Below are 14,718 nucleotides of genomic sequence, written 5' to 3'. Positions count from 1 at the left end.
CAGAGCTAGAAGCCCTTTAACCCTCCGTGGTACACAGAGCAAGGGACTGCGGAAGCTGCAAATCAGGAACTGAACAGCAGAGAATGCTGGAAAGACGCGGCAGGTCGGGCAGCGTGTGTGGAGAGAGAGAAACCGGCCGAGGACGGTCTCAGAAAAGGGCAGCGACCTGAAACGTCAACTCGGTTTTCTCCCGCTCAACAGATGCTACCAGACCCGCACAATGTTCCCAGCAGTCTCTGTTGTTTAATTCCTGACTTACGCAGCAAAGTAGCAATCATCAGAAATTGTTTTGAGAGAAAGGGCACCAAATCGGCTGGAATAAAGGAGACGGGGAAGATTCTGCTGTTACACACACGGCAGAAATGGTTTTGTTTTCCGCGAACCACCTCCTGTGTGAATGTTTCTGTGCCAGTGCTGAGGCTCCGCCCCCTTTCAGTGTGACGGAATGTCACGAAGATTTAGTTTGTGAAGACTAATTTCTTTCTTCAGTTATGTTTGGTATTTATCAGGCATTTGGAGCGGTGCCTGAAGATCGATCAGAAAAAACGATGGCGTCGTTTACTGGGCAACTGTAAGCGCGTGCTGCTTTGATCACTTTACCTGTTTTGTATTGAGTTTAGTTAATAAAGTATTGGTCTGAATTAAACTGGAGTTATTGAGGTTAACTGACCTGTTTTCGATTGTGAAACCCTGACTTTCATTGTGGCCACAGTGATATTCTGATGATTGTAAAGAATGTGAAGATCCCTACCTGCGGGCGGGAAGCGATCACACATCGACAATTGCCAGTTTTGAACTTACTGTTCAATGATTTGAAGGGGAATATTTCGGGACAAGAGGTGATTCTGCTGATTTGATCATCGTGGTTGCATGGGAATGAGCGAAGGGTTAGTAAACTGATGGCACCCTCTGATCTGGTGACTGACTGCGGTCAGTAAAAAGATATATAATCTGAGGCTGGATCGCTCTCTCTATGGCAACAATCTGGAGGCATCTTGTAATTGCGCCATGCTAACTAACCAAAGAGTTAGTGAAAGGAAAGGCGTAGACACCGCTTAACGCTAAAGGCTTAAACAATAATAGTAGTTTAGAAGAATGAGAGGGGATCTCATAGAAACCTATAAAATTCTGACGGGACGGGACAGGTTAGATGCAGGAAGAATGTTCCCGATGTTGGGGAAGTCCAGAACCAGGGGTCACGGTCTTAAGGATAAGGGGTAAGCCATTTAGGACCGAGATGAGGAGAAACTTCTTCACTCAGAGAATTGTGAACCTGTGGAATTCTCTACCACAGAAAGTTGTTGGGGCCAGTTCGTTAGATATATTCAAAAGGGAGTTAGATGTGGCCCTTGCGGCTAAAGGGATCAAGGGGTATGGAGAGAAAGCAGGAATGGGGTACTGAGGGAATGATCAGCCATGATCATATTGAATGGTGGTGCAGGCTCGAAGGGCCGAATGGCCTACTCCTGCACCTATTTTCTATGTTTCTATGTTTAATCTAAAAAATCTGCCTCCCTGATGATAATGTATTTAATAGTGATGTTACTAATAATATCTGCTGTTTTACAATTCCCAAGGGTTACTAAAACGTTTGATAGGATCTTTGTGCTGGTTTTAAAGGTTCAAGAACATAAGAACATAAGAAATAGGTGCAGAAGTTGGCCATACGGCCCCTCGAGCCTGCTCCGCCATTTAATACGCTCATGGCTGATCTGATCACGGACTCAGCTCCACTTCCCCGCCCGCTCTCCATAACTCCTTATTCACTTTAGAAATAAAAGTAAAATGAAGTTTCACTTTCACTCAGCTAAATTTTTGAAATAAATTCCGTGAATTGTCGCAATTGCGCCTGACGATATCTTCTTTGCAACATGCAGAGGTTAACCCTTTTCATGCGCCGACTGCTTTTTAAATTCACCCCGCGACAACTTTTTTGATTGTAAATATATATTGGATATTCAATTTTAGGTCCCTTAATTTGATTAGATATTTCCCCGACGGTGACGGAAGGAAATTGCGACTTGACCAATTAACCCCTTGGGTTCTCGAGAACAGCCACAATGGATTCTCTGTTGTCGTTAGAATAAGGGGCCGCCCATTTAAAACAGAGATGAGGAGAAATTCTTCTCTCAGAGGGTTGTAAATCTGTGGAATTCGCTGCCTCAGAGAGCTGTGGAGGCTGGGTCATTGAATATATTTAAAATAGAAATAGACAGTTTCTTGAGCGATAAGGGGATAAGGGGTTCCGGGGAGCGGGCGGGGAAGTGGAGCTGAGTCCATGATCAGACCAGCCATGATCTTATTGAATGGCGGAGCAGGCTCGAGGGACCATATGGCCTACTCCTGCTCCTAGTTCTTAAGGTGTCTTTAAAACAGGGGGCCATGGGTTTTCCGGACCGCGTCAGTGTTGATGGCACAGCAAGAGGCCCAGTAGTTTTAAGAGTTTCTGACCTTATCTGCAGATATCGTCAGTGATATGTATTTATGCTTGGGGTCACCAGACACCAGGGGGCGCCACTGTCGGAGGTCATCGGGCTGTACGCGAGCGTGCACGGTCACTGGTATATAAGTGCGGGTACCAGCTCACGCGGGTTACTTTGGGCGCGAATAAAGTTGGATCAGGTTTACACCTGAGGCAGCTTACAGTAACAAGTCTTTTGAGTCGTTACATTCATTACATTTGGCGACGAAGTAACTTAAGAACCTTCGCACGTACAATGGGCTCTATTGGAATCCTGGAGATATTCGCGGATGGCGAGGATTGGGCGGATTTTTTCGACCGCCTGGATCAGTATGTTGTGCCCAACAAAATGGAGGGAGAGGCTGACTCAGGGCAGTTTTCCTCACCGTTTGTGGTCCAAAAATGTATGGCCTCATGAAGAAACTTCTCTCGCCTTTACGTCCAACGGACAAAGAATATGGGGATTTGTGTGCTTTGATGCGTGACTATCTTAAGCCAAAAGAGGGGATCACCATCTCATGCTATCGCTTCTACACGCATGTTCGTGCTGAGGGCCAGGAGGTGTCGGGATTCTTCGCCGACCTGCGACCTCTTGCTGAGCCGTGTAAGTTTGGGAACGTGTTGGAGGACACGCTGCGAGATTTCTTCGTGGTAGGCACCAACTATGATGTGATTCTCTGGAAGTTATTAGCCGAAGAGAAGCTGGATTTGAGCGAGGCCATTGCTACTGCCCAGGCATGCATGACGACTGACGATAATTTGAGGCAGCTGTCATCAAAGAGTCGGAGCTCCACGGCAAGTACTGTAAAAAAAAGATTGTGTCGTTTGGCAGAGCTGCTTATGGCAGGGCCTACCCGGCTGCTTATGTGAAACCTGTAGTTACTCAAAGTCCGCCAAGGTACGAATCCGATTTCACCCTGTTGGGAGTTGTGGGGTCAATCATCGGCCTCATCAGTGTCGGTTTAAACAGTACTCCTGTAATAGCTGTTCGAAAGTGTGGCAGCTTCAGAGAATGTGCCCACAACTGAGCAAGCGTGCTGCCGCTCATCACATTGCTGGTGATGACCAGTCCAGTGCTGGCCCGGATACACAACCCGAGGAGGAAGTGTATGGGCTGTAGTCGTTCTTGGGAAGGAGCCAGCCTATAATCGCGAATGTGAAGCTGAATGGCGTGCCTGTATCAATGGAGCTGGACACGGGCGCGAGTCAGTCGATAATGAGCCAAAGAACATTCGACAAGCTGTGGGACACTGAGGCTGTGAAGCCTAAGCTGAGTCCGGTCAATGCCAAGTTGCGTACTTACACGAAGGAACTCATACCGGTGATTGGCAGTGCAGTAGTCAAGGTGTCATATGATGGTGTGGTTCATGATCTACCGTTATGGATCGCCCCAGGTAATGGTCCAACGCTGTTCGGCAAGAATTGGCTCGAGAAAATCAAGTGGAATTGGAATATCATCAAAGCGTTGTCATTGGTGGATGACACTTCGTATGCTCAAGTGTTGAAGAAGTTTCCTTCTTTGTTTGAACCGGGCATTGGTCATTTTACTGGAGCCAAGGTACAGATTCACCTGGATTCTGATGCAAGGCCTGTCTATCATAAAGCTCAGTGTGTTCCCTACATGATGAGGGAGAAGGTTGAAATTGAGCTGGACAGACTCCAACGTGAAGGGGTCATATCACCGGTCGAGTTTAACGAGTGGGCCAGTCCTATTGTTCCTGTGTTGAAGGCACCGTCAGGATTTGTGGAGACTACAAGGTTACGATTAACCGATTTTCGAAACAGGGTCAGTACCCGTTACCGAAGGCTGATGACCTGATCGCCATGCTAGCTGGTGGAAAGTCATTCACTAAGCTAGATCTGACGTCGGCCTATATGACCCAGGAGCTTGTTGACACTTCGAAGAAACTCACCTGCATCAACACCCATAAAGGGCTGTTTGTCTACACCAGGTGTCCTTTTGGAATTTGTTCAGCTACAGCCATATTTCAGAGGAATATGGAGAGCCTACTGAAGTCCGTTCCTAGAACTGTCGTGCTTCAAGATGACATTCTGGTCACAGGGCGCGACACTACTGAACATCTGAGCAATCTTGAAGATGTCCTACATCATCTGGACAAAGTGAGACTCAGGCTGAAACGTTCGAAGTGGGTCTTCATGGCACCTGAAGTTGAATTCCTGGGGAGGAAGATTGCTGCTGATCAGGCCTACTGATTCGAAAACCAAGGCCATCAAAAATGCACCCAGGCCTCAGAATGTGACGGAGCTGCGTTCATTCCTTGGGCTACTCAACTACTTTGGTAAGTTCTTACCCACGTTGAGCACTTTGTTTGAGCCACTGCATATGCTACTCAGAAAAGGCGACAACTGGGTCTGGGGTGCGTCTCAAGATAGAGCCTTTGGGAAAACTAAGAATCTGCTCTGTTCAAACAAGCTGCCTGTTCACTATGATCCATGCAAGCGTCTTGTATTGGCCTGTGATGCTTCATCATATGGGGTTGGTTGCGTGCTCCAACAAGCAAATGAGTCGGGTAAGCTACAACCTGTTGCGTATGCTTCGAGAAGTTTGTCAAAGGCGGAAAGCGCTTACAGCATGGTCGAAAAAGAAGCGTTGGCCTGTGTGTATAGGGTCAAAAAGATGCATCAGTACCTGTTTGGTCTTCGTTTTGAACTAGAAACAGATCACAAGCCACTCATTTCATTGTTTGCGGAAAACAAAGGGATTAAATACCAATGTATCGACCCATATCCAGAGGTGGACATTGACATTGTCTGCCTATGATTATGTTATTCGTCATAGACCTGGCACTGAGAATTGTGCCAATGCACTGAGTCGTCTGCCCTTATCCACAACGGAGATGGAGACGCCTCAACCTGCAGATCTACTGTTACTAATGGATGCTTTTGAGAGTGAAGGAACCCCTGTCACTGCTCAACAAGTTAGGATCTGGACCAGCCATGACTCTATTTTATCGGTTGTGAAACGTCGTGTCCTCAGTGGTGATTGGTCTGCCATACCTATGGAAATGTGTGATGAGACCAAATCTTACAACCGTCGCAAAGATGAACTGTCCATTCAGTCAGACGGTTTACTGTGGGGATAATCGTGTTGTTATGCCTAAGAAAGGTAGAGAAAAATTTGTACGTGAACTACATAGCACTCATCCTGGTATTGTCATGATGAAAGCCATTGCTAGGGCTCATGTATGGTGGCCTGGAATTGACTCTGATCTAGAATCATGTGTGCATCAGTGCAATACTTGCATGCAGCTAAGTAAAGTACCAGCGGAATCTCCGCTGAGTCTTTGGTCGTGGCCATCTAAACCATGGTCGAGGATCCACATCGATTTTGCGGGCCCTTTTTTGCTGTGCTGGATGCATATTCAAAGTGGATAGAGTGTGTTATTATGTCATCCAGTACGTCCACAGCTACTATTGAGAGCCTTGCTGTCATGTTTGCTACTCATGGTTTGCCTGACATTGTTGTGAGCGACAACGGATCCTGCTTCACATGTCTGGAGTTTCAAGAGTTCATGAAACTCAATGGTATTAAACGTGTGAGGTCAGCGCCATTCAAACCTGCTTCTAATGGTCAAGCAGAGCGTGCTGCTCAAACGGTCAAGCAGAGTCAGAAACGTGTAACTCAGGGATCACTGCAGACTCGCTTGTCCTGTATATTGCTCAGTTACAGGACCAGACCTCATACGCTTACTGGGGTCTCCCCTGCTGAACTACTGATGAACAGAAATCTCAAGACCAAGCTCTCTCTTGTTCATTCCGATTTGAACGATCGTGTTGAAAACAGACGTCAAAGTCAGCAAGGGTATCATGATCGTGCTGCTGTGTCCCGTGACATCTCGATCAACGATCCGGTTTATGTACTGAAACTATGGTCAAGGTCCAAAGTGGATCGCCGGTACTGTTACAGCCAAGGAGGGTAACAGAGTGTTTATTGTCGTGCTCAAGAATGGGCAAACATGCAGGAAACATGTCGATCAGATAAAACTGCGGCACACGGACGAACTGGAACCGCTTGAGGAAGACGCGGTCAGTGACCAACCAACCAATGTTCATTCATCAGAGGACTTTGCTGTCATTATTGAACCTGGACCTCCAGTCTCTGATGTGGTCATTACCACTCCCATCAGATCGGTTACTCAGCCCTCAGTCACAACTGACTCAGAACACTCGCCCTAGAACTGAAGTTGAACTGAGACGATCAACTCGTGAGCAGAAAGTCCCAGGCCGTCTTAATTTGTAAAAAGACTGATATTAAGATCTTGAAAGGGGATGTTGTTATGTATTGATGCTTGGGGGTCACCAGACACCAGGGGGCGCCACTGTCGGAGGTCATTGGGCTGCACTCGCACATGCGCAGTCACTGATATAGAAGCACGGGTACCAGGTCACGCGGGTTACTCTGGGCGCAAATAAAGTTGGATCAGGTTTACACCTGAGGCAGTTTACAGAAACAAGTCTTTTGAGTCATTACATTCATTATACTGAAAGTCAGAGTGTGGTGACACTTTGGACTGAAGGCTTTGCCTTAACCCGTTCAGGGCCATTTGCTAACATAGGAGACAACAACAACAACTTGCATTTATATAGCGCCTTTATATAACGTAGTGAAACGTCGCAAGGCGCTTCACAGGAGTGTTAGGAAACAAAAAATTTGACACCGAGCCACATAAGGAGAAATTAGTGCTTGGCAAAGAGGGAGGTTTTAAGGAGCGTCTTGAAGGTGGAAAGAGAGGTCGAGCGGAGAGGTTTAGGGAGGGAGTTCCAGAGCTTGGGGCCCAGGCATCAGAAGGCACGGCCACCAATGGTGGAGCGATTATAATCAGGGACAGAGACAGGGTCCTCAAGGGGTACGCAAAAGAAATTGGAAACTCCTCGGTCTCCAATATAAAACCAGCAAGCCGGTAACCGACTGGTGTCAGCGCGAACCGACTGAACAAGGAAAGAGGCTGAAAACTAGGCTTTCTTACAAAGGGCGGTCAAACCTGGGGGAGGTTCAGGGAAGGAGTTCCAGAGCTCGGGGCCCAGGCACGGCCAACGATGGTGGAGTGATTAAAATCGGGGGATGCGCAAGAGGCCAGAATTAGAGGAGCGCAGAGATCTCGGGGAGTTGTGGGGCTGGAGGAGGTTACAGAGATAGGGAGGGGCGAGGGCCATGGAGGGATTTGAAAACAAGAATTTTAAAATCGAGGCGTTGCCAGACCGGGAGCCAGTGTGGGTCAGCGAGCACAGGGGGTGATGGGTGAGCGGGACTCGGTGCGAGTTAGGACACGGGGCAGTGAGCACAGGGGGTGATGGGTGAGCGGGAGCGGTGCGAGTTAGGACACAGGGCAGCGAGCACAGGGGGTGATGGGTGAGCGGGACTCGGTGCGAGTTAGGATACCGTGTCAGCGAGCACAGGGGGTGATGGGTGAGTGGGACTTGGTGCGAGTTGGGACACGGGTCAGCGATAACAGGGGGTGATGGGTGAGCGGGACTTGGTGCGAGTTAGGATACCGTGTCAGCGAGCACAGAGGGTGATGGGTGAGTGGGACTTGGTGCGAGTTAGGATACCGTGTCAGCGAGCACAGAGGGTGATGGGTGAGTGGGACTTGGTGCGAGTTGGGACACGGGTCAGCGATAACAGGGGGTGATGGGTGAGCGGGACTCGGTGCGAGTTAGGACACGGTGTCAGCGAGCACAGGCGGTGATGGGTGAGCGGGACTCAGTGCGAGTTAGGACACGGTGTCAGCGAGCACAGGGGGTGATGGGTGAGCGGGACTCGGTGCGAGTTAGGACACGGTGTCAGTGAGCACAGGGGGTGATGGGTGAGCGGGAGCGGTGCGAGTTAGGACACGGTGTCAGCGAGCACAGGGGGTGATGGGTGAGTGGGACTCGGTGCGAGTTAGGACACGGGGTCAGCGAGCACAGGGTTGATGAATGACCGGGACTCGGTGCGAGTTAAGACATGGGGCAGCGAGCACAGGGGATGAGTGGGACTCGGTGCAAGTTAGGACATGGGGCAGCGAGCACAGGGGGTGATGGGTGAGCGGGACTCGGTGCAAATTAGGACTCGGAGCAGCGAGCACAGGGGGTGATGGGTGAGCGGGACTCGGTGCGAGTTAGGACACGGGGCAGCGAGCACAGGGGGTGATGGGTGAGCGGGACTCGGTGCGAGTTAGGACACGGGGGCAGCGAGCACAAAGGGTGATGGGTGAGTGGGACTCGGTGCGAGTTAGGACACGGGGCAGCGAGCACAGGGGGTGATGGGTGAGCGGGACTCGGTGCGAGTTAGGTCACGGGGCAGCAGAGATACGCTGAAGATTGCGGATGGTGGAAAGTGAGAGGCCGGCCTGGTGAGCATTGGATAGTAGGGTCTGGGGGTAACGCAGACACGGATGAGGGTTTAGCTTTGCTGAGCCTCCTGGATTTTAACCGGACACTTGCCTCATTAGTGTTCCACCGTTGTCTCTCCTTAGGCAGGGCCGCACATTTTGGTAAACAATCCATCAGTTTGTTGGGTAAAAACAGCTTGATGTGGTTATTATTTTCTGAAAGAGAAGGAAGGGAAGGTTAGTTCTGGCGAGGAACCTCAGGGCCACTTTACTGTTTGGGATAGATGGCCCAGGTAGGAACTCGTTTCCATTTCTTTGTTCAAACTACGTTGAGTTGATCGAGTGAAGGAATTCTCCACTTGTCGTGCCCAGTGTCAGGTGGAGCCGAGCCCGGGACAGAGTGAAGTTCCCAGGCTCAACTCCCTAACATGCATTAGGAACAGGAACAAGAGGAGGCCCATTCAGTCCCTCGAGCCTGTTACACAGGAACAGGAGGAGGCCCATTCAGCCCCTCGAGCCTGTTACACAGGAACAGGAGGAGGCCCATTCAGCCCCTCGAGCCTGTTACACAGGAACAGGAGGAGGCCCATTCAGCCCCTCGAGCCTGTTACACAGGAACAGGAGGAGGCCCATTCAGCCCCTCGAGCCTGTTACACAGGAACAGGAGGTGGCCCATTCAGCCCCTCGAGCCTGTTACACAGGAACAGGAGGAGGCCCATTCAGCCCCTCGAGCCTGTTACACAGGAACAGGAGGAGGCCCATTCAGCCCCTCGAGCCTGTTTTACACAGGAACAGGAGGAGGCCCATTCGGCCCCTCGAGCCTGTTTTACACAGGAACAGGAGGAGGCCCATTCGGCCCCTCGAGCCTGTTACACAGGAACAGGAGGAGGCCCATTCAGCCCCTCGAGCCTGTTTTACACAGGAACAGGAGGAGGCCCATTCGGCCCCTCGAGCCTGTTACACAGGAACAGGAGGAGGCCCATTCAGCCCCTCGAGCCTGTTTTACACAGGAACAGGAGGAGGCCCATTCGGCCCCTCGAGCCTGTTACACAGGAACAGGAGGAGGCCCATTCAGTCCCTCGAGCCTGTTACACAGGAACAGGAGGAGGCCCATTCAGCCCCTCGAGCCTGTTACACAGGAACAGGGGGAGGCCCATTCGGCCCCTCAAGCCTGTTACACAGGAACAGGTGGAGGCCCATTCGGCTCCTCGAGCCTGTTCCACAGGAACAGGAGGAGGCCCATTCAGTTCCTCGAGCCTGTTACACAGGAACAGGAGGAGGCCCATTCAGCCCCTCGAGCCTGTTACACAGGAACAGGGGGAGGCCCATTCAGCCCCTCGAGCCTGTACCATTCAATTAAATCGCGGCTGATCTGCATTTTATCTCTATCCAACCGCCCTGGTTCCGTAACCCGGTATACCACTGCCGAATGCGAGCCTCACACAGTCCATCAGCTGGTCCCTGAATACTTTCAGTTCCGCAGAGCGGTCGATGGTTGTGGAACCACGAGAGACTGCTGCTGAGAGCACATTTAAATGCATCGAGCGTTTAACAGACAGCACGGCACTCGAGCCGAGACTGATAATTCTTTGCCTCTCCTTCCCTCTAACTCTGTGTTTGGCTCTCGTGCTGCCTTTGTCCCCGAGTCTCGCATTCTCTCCTTTAGAAAAACGGGAAATGGTGAATAAATGGACAGTGATCTGGTTGTTGGACGTTGCTAAGGCGACAGTTGTGACGAATGTTGAGAAAGGGATGTTTTTCTGTAAATATTCACAAATCTCCGTCTTACTTTGCCTGACATCATGCCGGGATGTTTTCCCTCCGACGCACCCGGGCGGGTTATTTTGCGCTGAACACTCCTGCTGTTTACCGCCTGTGAATCTCATTCCACAAATCTATTCCATGAGAGATAGGCAGCCTCCAGGGGGGTGGGACGCAGGTGTTGCCCTCAGAGGTTCCCGCTGGGGCTGGGAGGGGTTGAACGGGAGGGAGACTGGGCCCGGAGCCTGTCTGGGAGTAGGACGACTGGGCCCGGAGCCTGTCTGGGAGTAGGACGACTGGGCCCGGAGCCTGTCTGGGAGTAGGGAGACTGGGCCCGGAGCCTGTCTGGGAGTAGGGAGACTGGGCCCGGAGCCTGTCTGGGAGTAGGGAGACTGGGCCCGATGCCTGTCTGGGAAGGAGACTGGGCCTGGTGTCTGTCTGGGAAGGAGACTGGGCCTGGAGCCTGTCTGGGAGTAGATAGACTGAGCCTGGAGCCTGTCTGGGAGAAGGGAGACTGGGCCTGGAGCCTGTCTGGGAGTAGGGAGACTGGGCCCGATGCCTGTCTGGGAGTAGGGAGACTGGGCCTGGAGCCTGTCTGGGAGTAGGGAGACTGGGCCCAGAGCCTGTCTGGGAGGGAGACTGGGCCCAGAGCCTGTCTGGGAGTGGGTGCAGACAGTTACTTTCTTTATTGCTTCTGATCAGTTTGATATGACAGTGCCATGTGTGGATAGAACATATGAAATAGGAGCAGGAGTCGGCCATTTGGCTCCTCGAGCCTGCTCCGCCATTTAATACGATCATGGCTGATCCGATCCTGGACCCAGCTCCACTTCCCCGCCCGCTCCCCATAACCCTTCACTCCCTTATCGCTCAAACATCTGTCTATCTCCACCTTAAATATATTCAATGACCCAGCCCCCACAGCTCTCTGGGGCAGAGAATTCCACAGATTTACAACCCTCTGAGAGAAGAAATTCCTCCTCATCTCAGTTTTAAATGGGCGGCCCCTTATTCTGAGACTATGCCCCCTAGTTCCAGATTCCTCCACGAGGGGAAACACCCTCTCTGCATCGACCCTGTCAAGCCCCTTCAGAATTTTATACATTTCAGTATGATCACCCCTCATTCTTCTGAACTCCAATGAGTATAGACCCAACCTACTCAACCTTTCTTCATAAGACAAACCCTTCATCTCCAGAATCAACCGAGTGAACCTTCTCTGAACAGCCTCCAATGCAAGTATATCCTTCCTTAAATGCGGAGACCAAAACTGTACGCAGTGCTCCAGGTGTGGCCTCACCAATACCCTGTACAGTTGTAGCAGGACTTCCCTGCTTTTATACTCTATCTTCCTTGCAATAAAGGCCATTTCCTTCCCAATTACTTGCTGTACCTGCATGCTAACTCTTTGTGTTTCATGTACAAGAACCCCAGATCCCTCTGCACCGCGGCATTTTGTAATCTCTTTAAATAATAATTTGCTTTTTTATTGTTCCTCCCAAAGTGGATAGCCTCACATTTTCCCACTTTATGCTCCATCTGCCAAATTTTTGCCCATTCATTTAGCCTGTCTATATCCCCTTTGTAGATTCTTTGTGTCCTCCTCACAACTTGCTTTCCCACCCATCTTTGTACCACCAGCAACTTTGGCTACATTACACTCGGTCCCTTCATCCAAATCATAGTATAGATTGTAAATAGTTGAGGCCCCAGCACTGATCCCTGTGGCGCTCCACTCGTTAGTTTGCCAATCGGAAAATGACCCATTTATCCCGACTCTCTGTTTTCTGTTATGGAATCATAGAAATTTACAGCACGGAAGGAGGCCATTTCAGCCCATCGTGTCCGCGCCAGCCAACAAGAGGCTATCCAGCCTAATCCCACTTTCCAGCTCTCGGACCATAGCCCTGTAGGTTACGGCACTTCAAGTGCACATCCAAGTACTATTGGTGAGGCCGCACCTGGAGTACTGCGTGCAGTTTTGGTCACCTTACTTAAGGAAGGATATACTAGTTTTGGAGGGGGTACAGAGACGATTCACTTGGCTGATTCCGGAGATGAGGGGGTTACCTTATGATGATAGATTGAGTAGACTGGGTCTTTACTCCTTGGAGTTCAGAAGGATGAGGGGTGATCTTATAGAAACATTTAAAATAATGAAAGGGATAGACAAGATAGAGGCAGAGAGGTTGTTTCCACTGTTTGGGGAGGCTAGAACTAGGGGGCACAGCCTCAAAATACGGTGGAGCCAATTTAAAACCGAGTTGAGAAAGAATTTCTTCTCCCAGAGAGTTGTGAATCTGTGGAATTCTCTGCCCAAGGAAGCAGTTGAGGCTAGCTCATTGAATGTATTCAAGTCAAAGATAGATAGATTTTTAACCAATAAGGGAATTAAGGGTTACGGGGAGCGGGCGGGTAAGTGGAGCTGAGTCCACGGCCAGATCAGCCATGATCTTGTTGCATGGCGGAGCAGGCTCAAGGGGCTAGATGGCCTACTCCTGTTCCTAATTCTTATGTTCTTATGTACTTTTTAAATGTGGTGAGGGTTTCTGCCTCTACCACCCTTTCAGGCAGTGAGTTCCAGACCCCCACCATCCTCTGGGTGAAGACATTTGCCCTCAAATCCCCTCTAAACCTTCTACCAATTACTATAAATTTATGCCCCCTGGTTGTTGACCCCTCTGCTAAGGGAAATAGGTCCGTCCTATCCACTATATCTAGACCCCTCATCATTTTATACACTGCTATGAGGTCTCCCCTCAGCCTCCTCTGTTCCAAGGAAAACAACCCCAGCCTATCCAATCTTTCCTCACAGCTAAAATTCTCCAGTCCCGGCAACATCCTGGTAAATCACCTCTGCACCCTCTCCAGTGCAATCACATCTTTCCTGTAATGCGGTGACCAGAACTGCACGCAGTACTCCAGCTGTGGCCCCCCCTAGTGTTTTGTACAGTTCAAGCATAACCCTCCCTGCTCTTGTATTCTATGCCTCAGCTAATAAAGGCAAGCATTCTGTATGCCTTCTTAAGCACCTTATCGACCTGGCCTGCTAACTTCAGGGATCTGTGGACCTGCACTCCCAGGTCCCTTTGTTCCTCTACACTTCTCAGTGTCCTACCATTTAATGTGTATTCCTTTGCCTTGTTAGCCCTCCCCAAATGCATCACCTCACACTTCTCCGGATTGAACTCCATTTGCCACTGTACCGCCCACCTGACCAGTCCATCGATATCTTCCTGCAGTCCGCAGCTTTCTTCATTATCGACCACACGACCAATCTTAGTATCATCTGAAAACTTCTTAATCATACTCCCTATATTCAAGTCTAGAGCATTGATATATACCACAAAAAGGGCCCTGCGGAACCCCACTGGAAACATCCTTCCAGTCACAAAACACCCATCAACCATTACTCTTTGCTTCCTGCCTCTGAGCCAATTAGTTAGCCAATCCTCTTTCCATGCTAATATATTAGCCCCAACCCCGTGAGCTCTTATCTTGTGCAGTAACCTTTTATGTGGCACCTTATCGAATGCCTTCTGGAAATCCAAATACACCACATCCACTGGTTCCCCTTTATCCACCCCCTGCTCGGTGCATCCTCAAAGAACTCCAGCAAATTTGCGGGTGCGATGTGTGGACACGATGTGTTTGCTCTCACCGTGATCAGCTGATATTCCTGATCTAGGGGCTGGGTTTGCAGACGGGACCCAGCCACGTCTGGCCCGGGGTATCAGGTTCTCCAGCAGCAACCCAAGCTTTGAGAGACGGATCCCTTTCACAGCGAAGGGTCTCCATGGTGACCACGTAAATACCAAGCGGGACAGCTTTATAAAAAGCACCAGCGCAGCCTGAGGGCCCGGCCAGACCTGCCCCGGATCCACACGTGGCCCGCGCCCAGTGCCTCGTGGTGGGCAGGGGGAGGCTCGAGGCCAGGGGGCAGGGGGGCCCCAAGGGAAAGGTTGCCTACCATTCTCCCCTCGCCCACACACCCTCCCCTCGCCCACACACTGTCGGAGGGGCAGTACTGAGGGAGCGCCGCACTGTCGGAGGGGCAGTGCTGAGGGAGCGCCGCACTGTCGGAGGGGCAGTACTGAGGGAGCGCCGCACTGTCGGAGGGGCGGTACTAAGGGAGTACCGCACTGTCGGAGGGGCGATACTGAG

General features: G+C 50.6%; 2 protein-coding genes across 3 annotated transcripts in view; one reads left to right on the top strand and one right to left on the bottom strand.

Annotated features, from left to right (window-relative positions):
- Window positions 1-14,718, top strand: part of LOC139232695 (profilin-1-like) — a 762,729-nt gene that overhangs the window by 188,767 nt on the left and 559,244 nt on the right. The window lies entirely within an intron of this gene.
- LOC139232691 (calmodulin-binding transcription activator 2-like) overlaps window positions 1-14,718 on the bottom strand; it is a 204,100-nt gene that overhangs the window by 171,109 nt on the left and 18,273 nt on the right. The window contains exon 2 of the mRNA XM_070863166.1: window positions 8,906-9,009. Coding sequence (XP_070719267.1) covers window positions 8,906-9,009 — 104 coding nt within the window. The remainder of the gene's footprint in view (window positions 1-8,905; window positions 9,010-14,718) is intronic.

This window comes from Pristiophorus japonicus, chromosome 20, assembly GCF_044704955.1.
Source record: "Pristiophorus japonicus isolate sPriJap1 chromosome 20, sPriJap1.hap1, whole genome shotgun sequence".
Lineage (NCBI taxonomy): Eukaryota > Metazoa > Chordata > Chondrichthyes > Pristiophoridae > Pristiophorus > Pristiophorus japonicus.
Note: the sequence above shows the minus strand (reverse complement) of the source record. Positions and strands in the feature narration are given on the sequence as shown.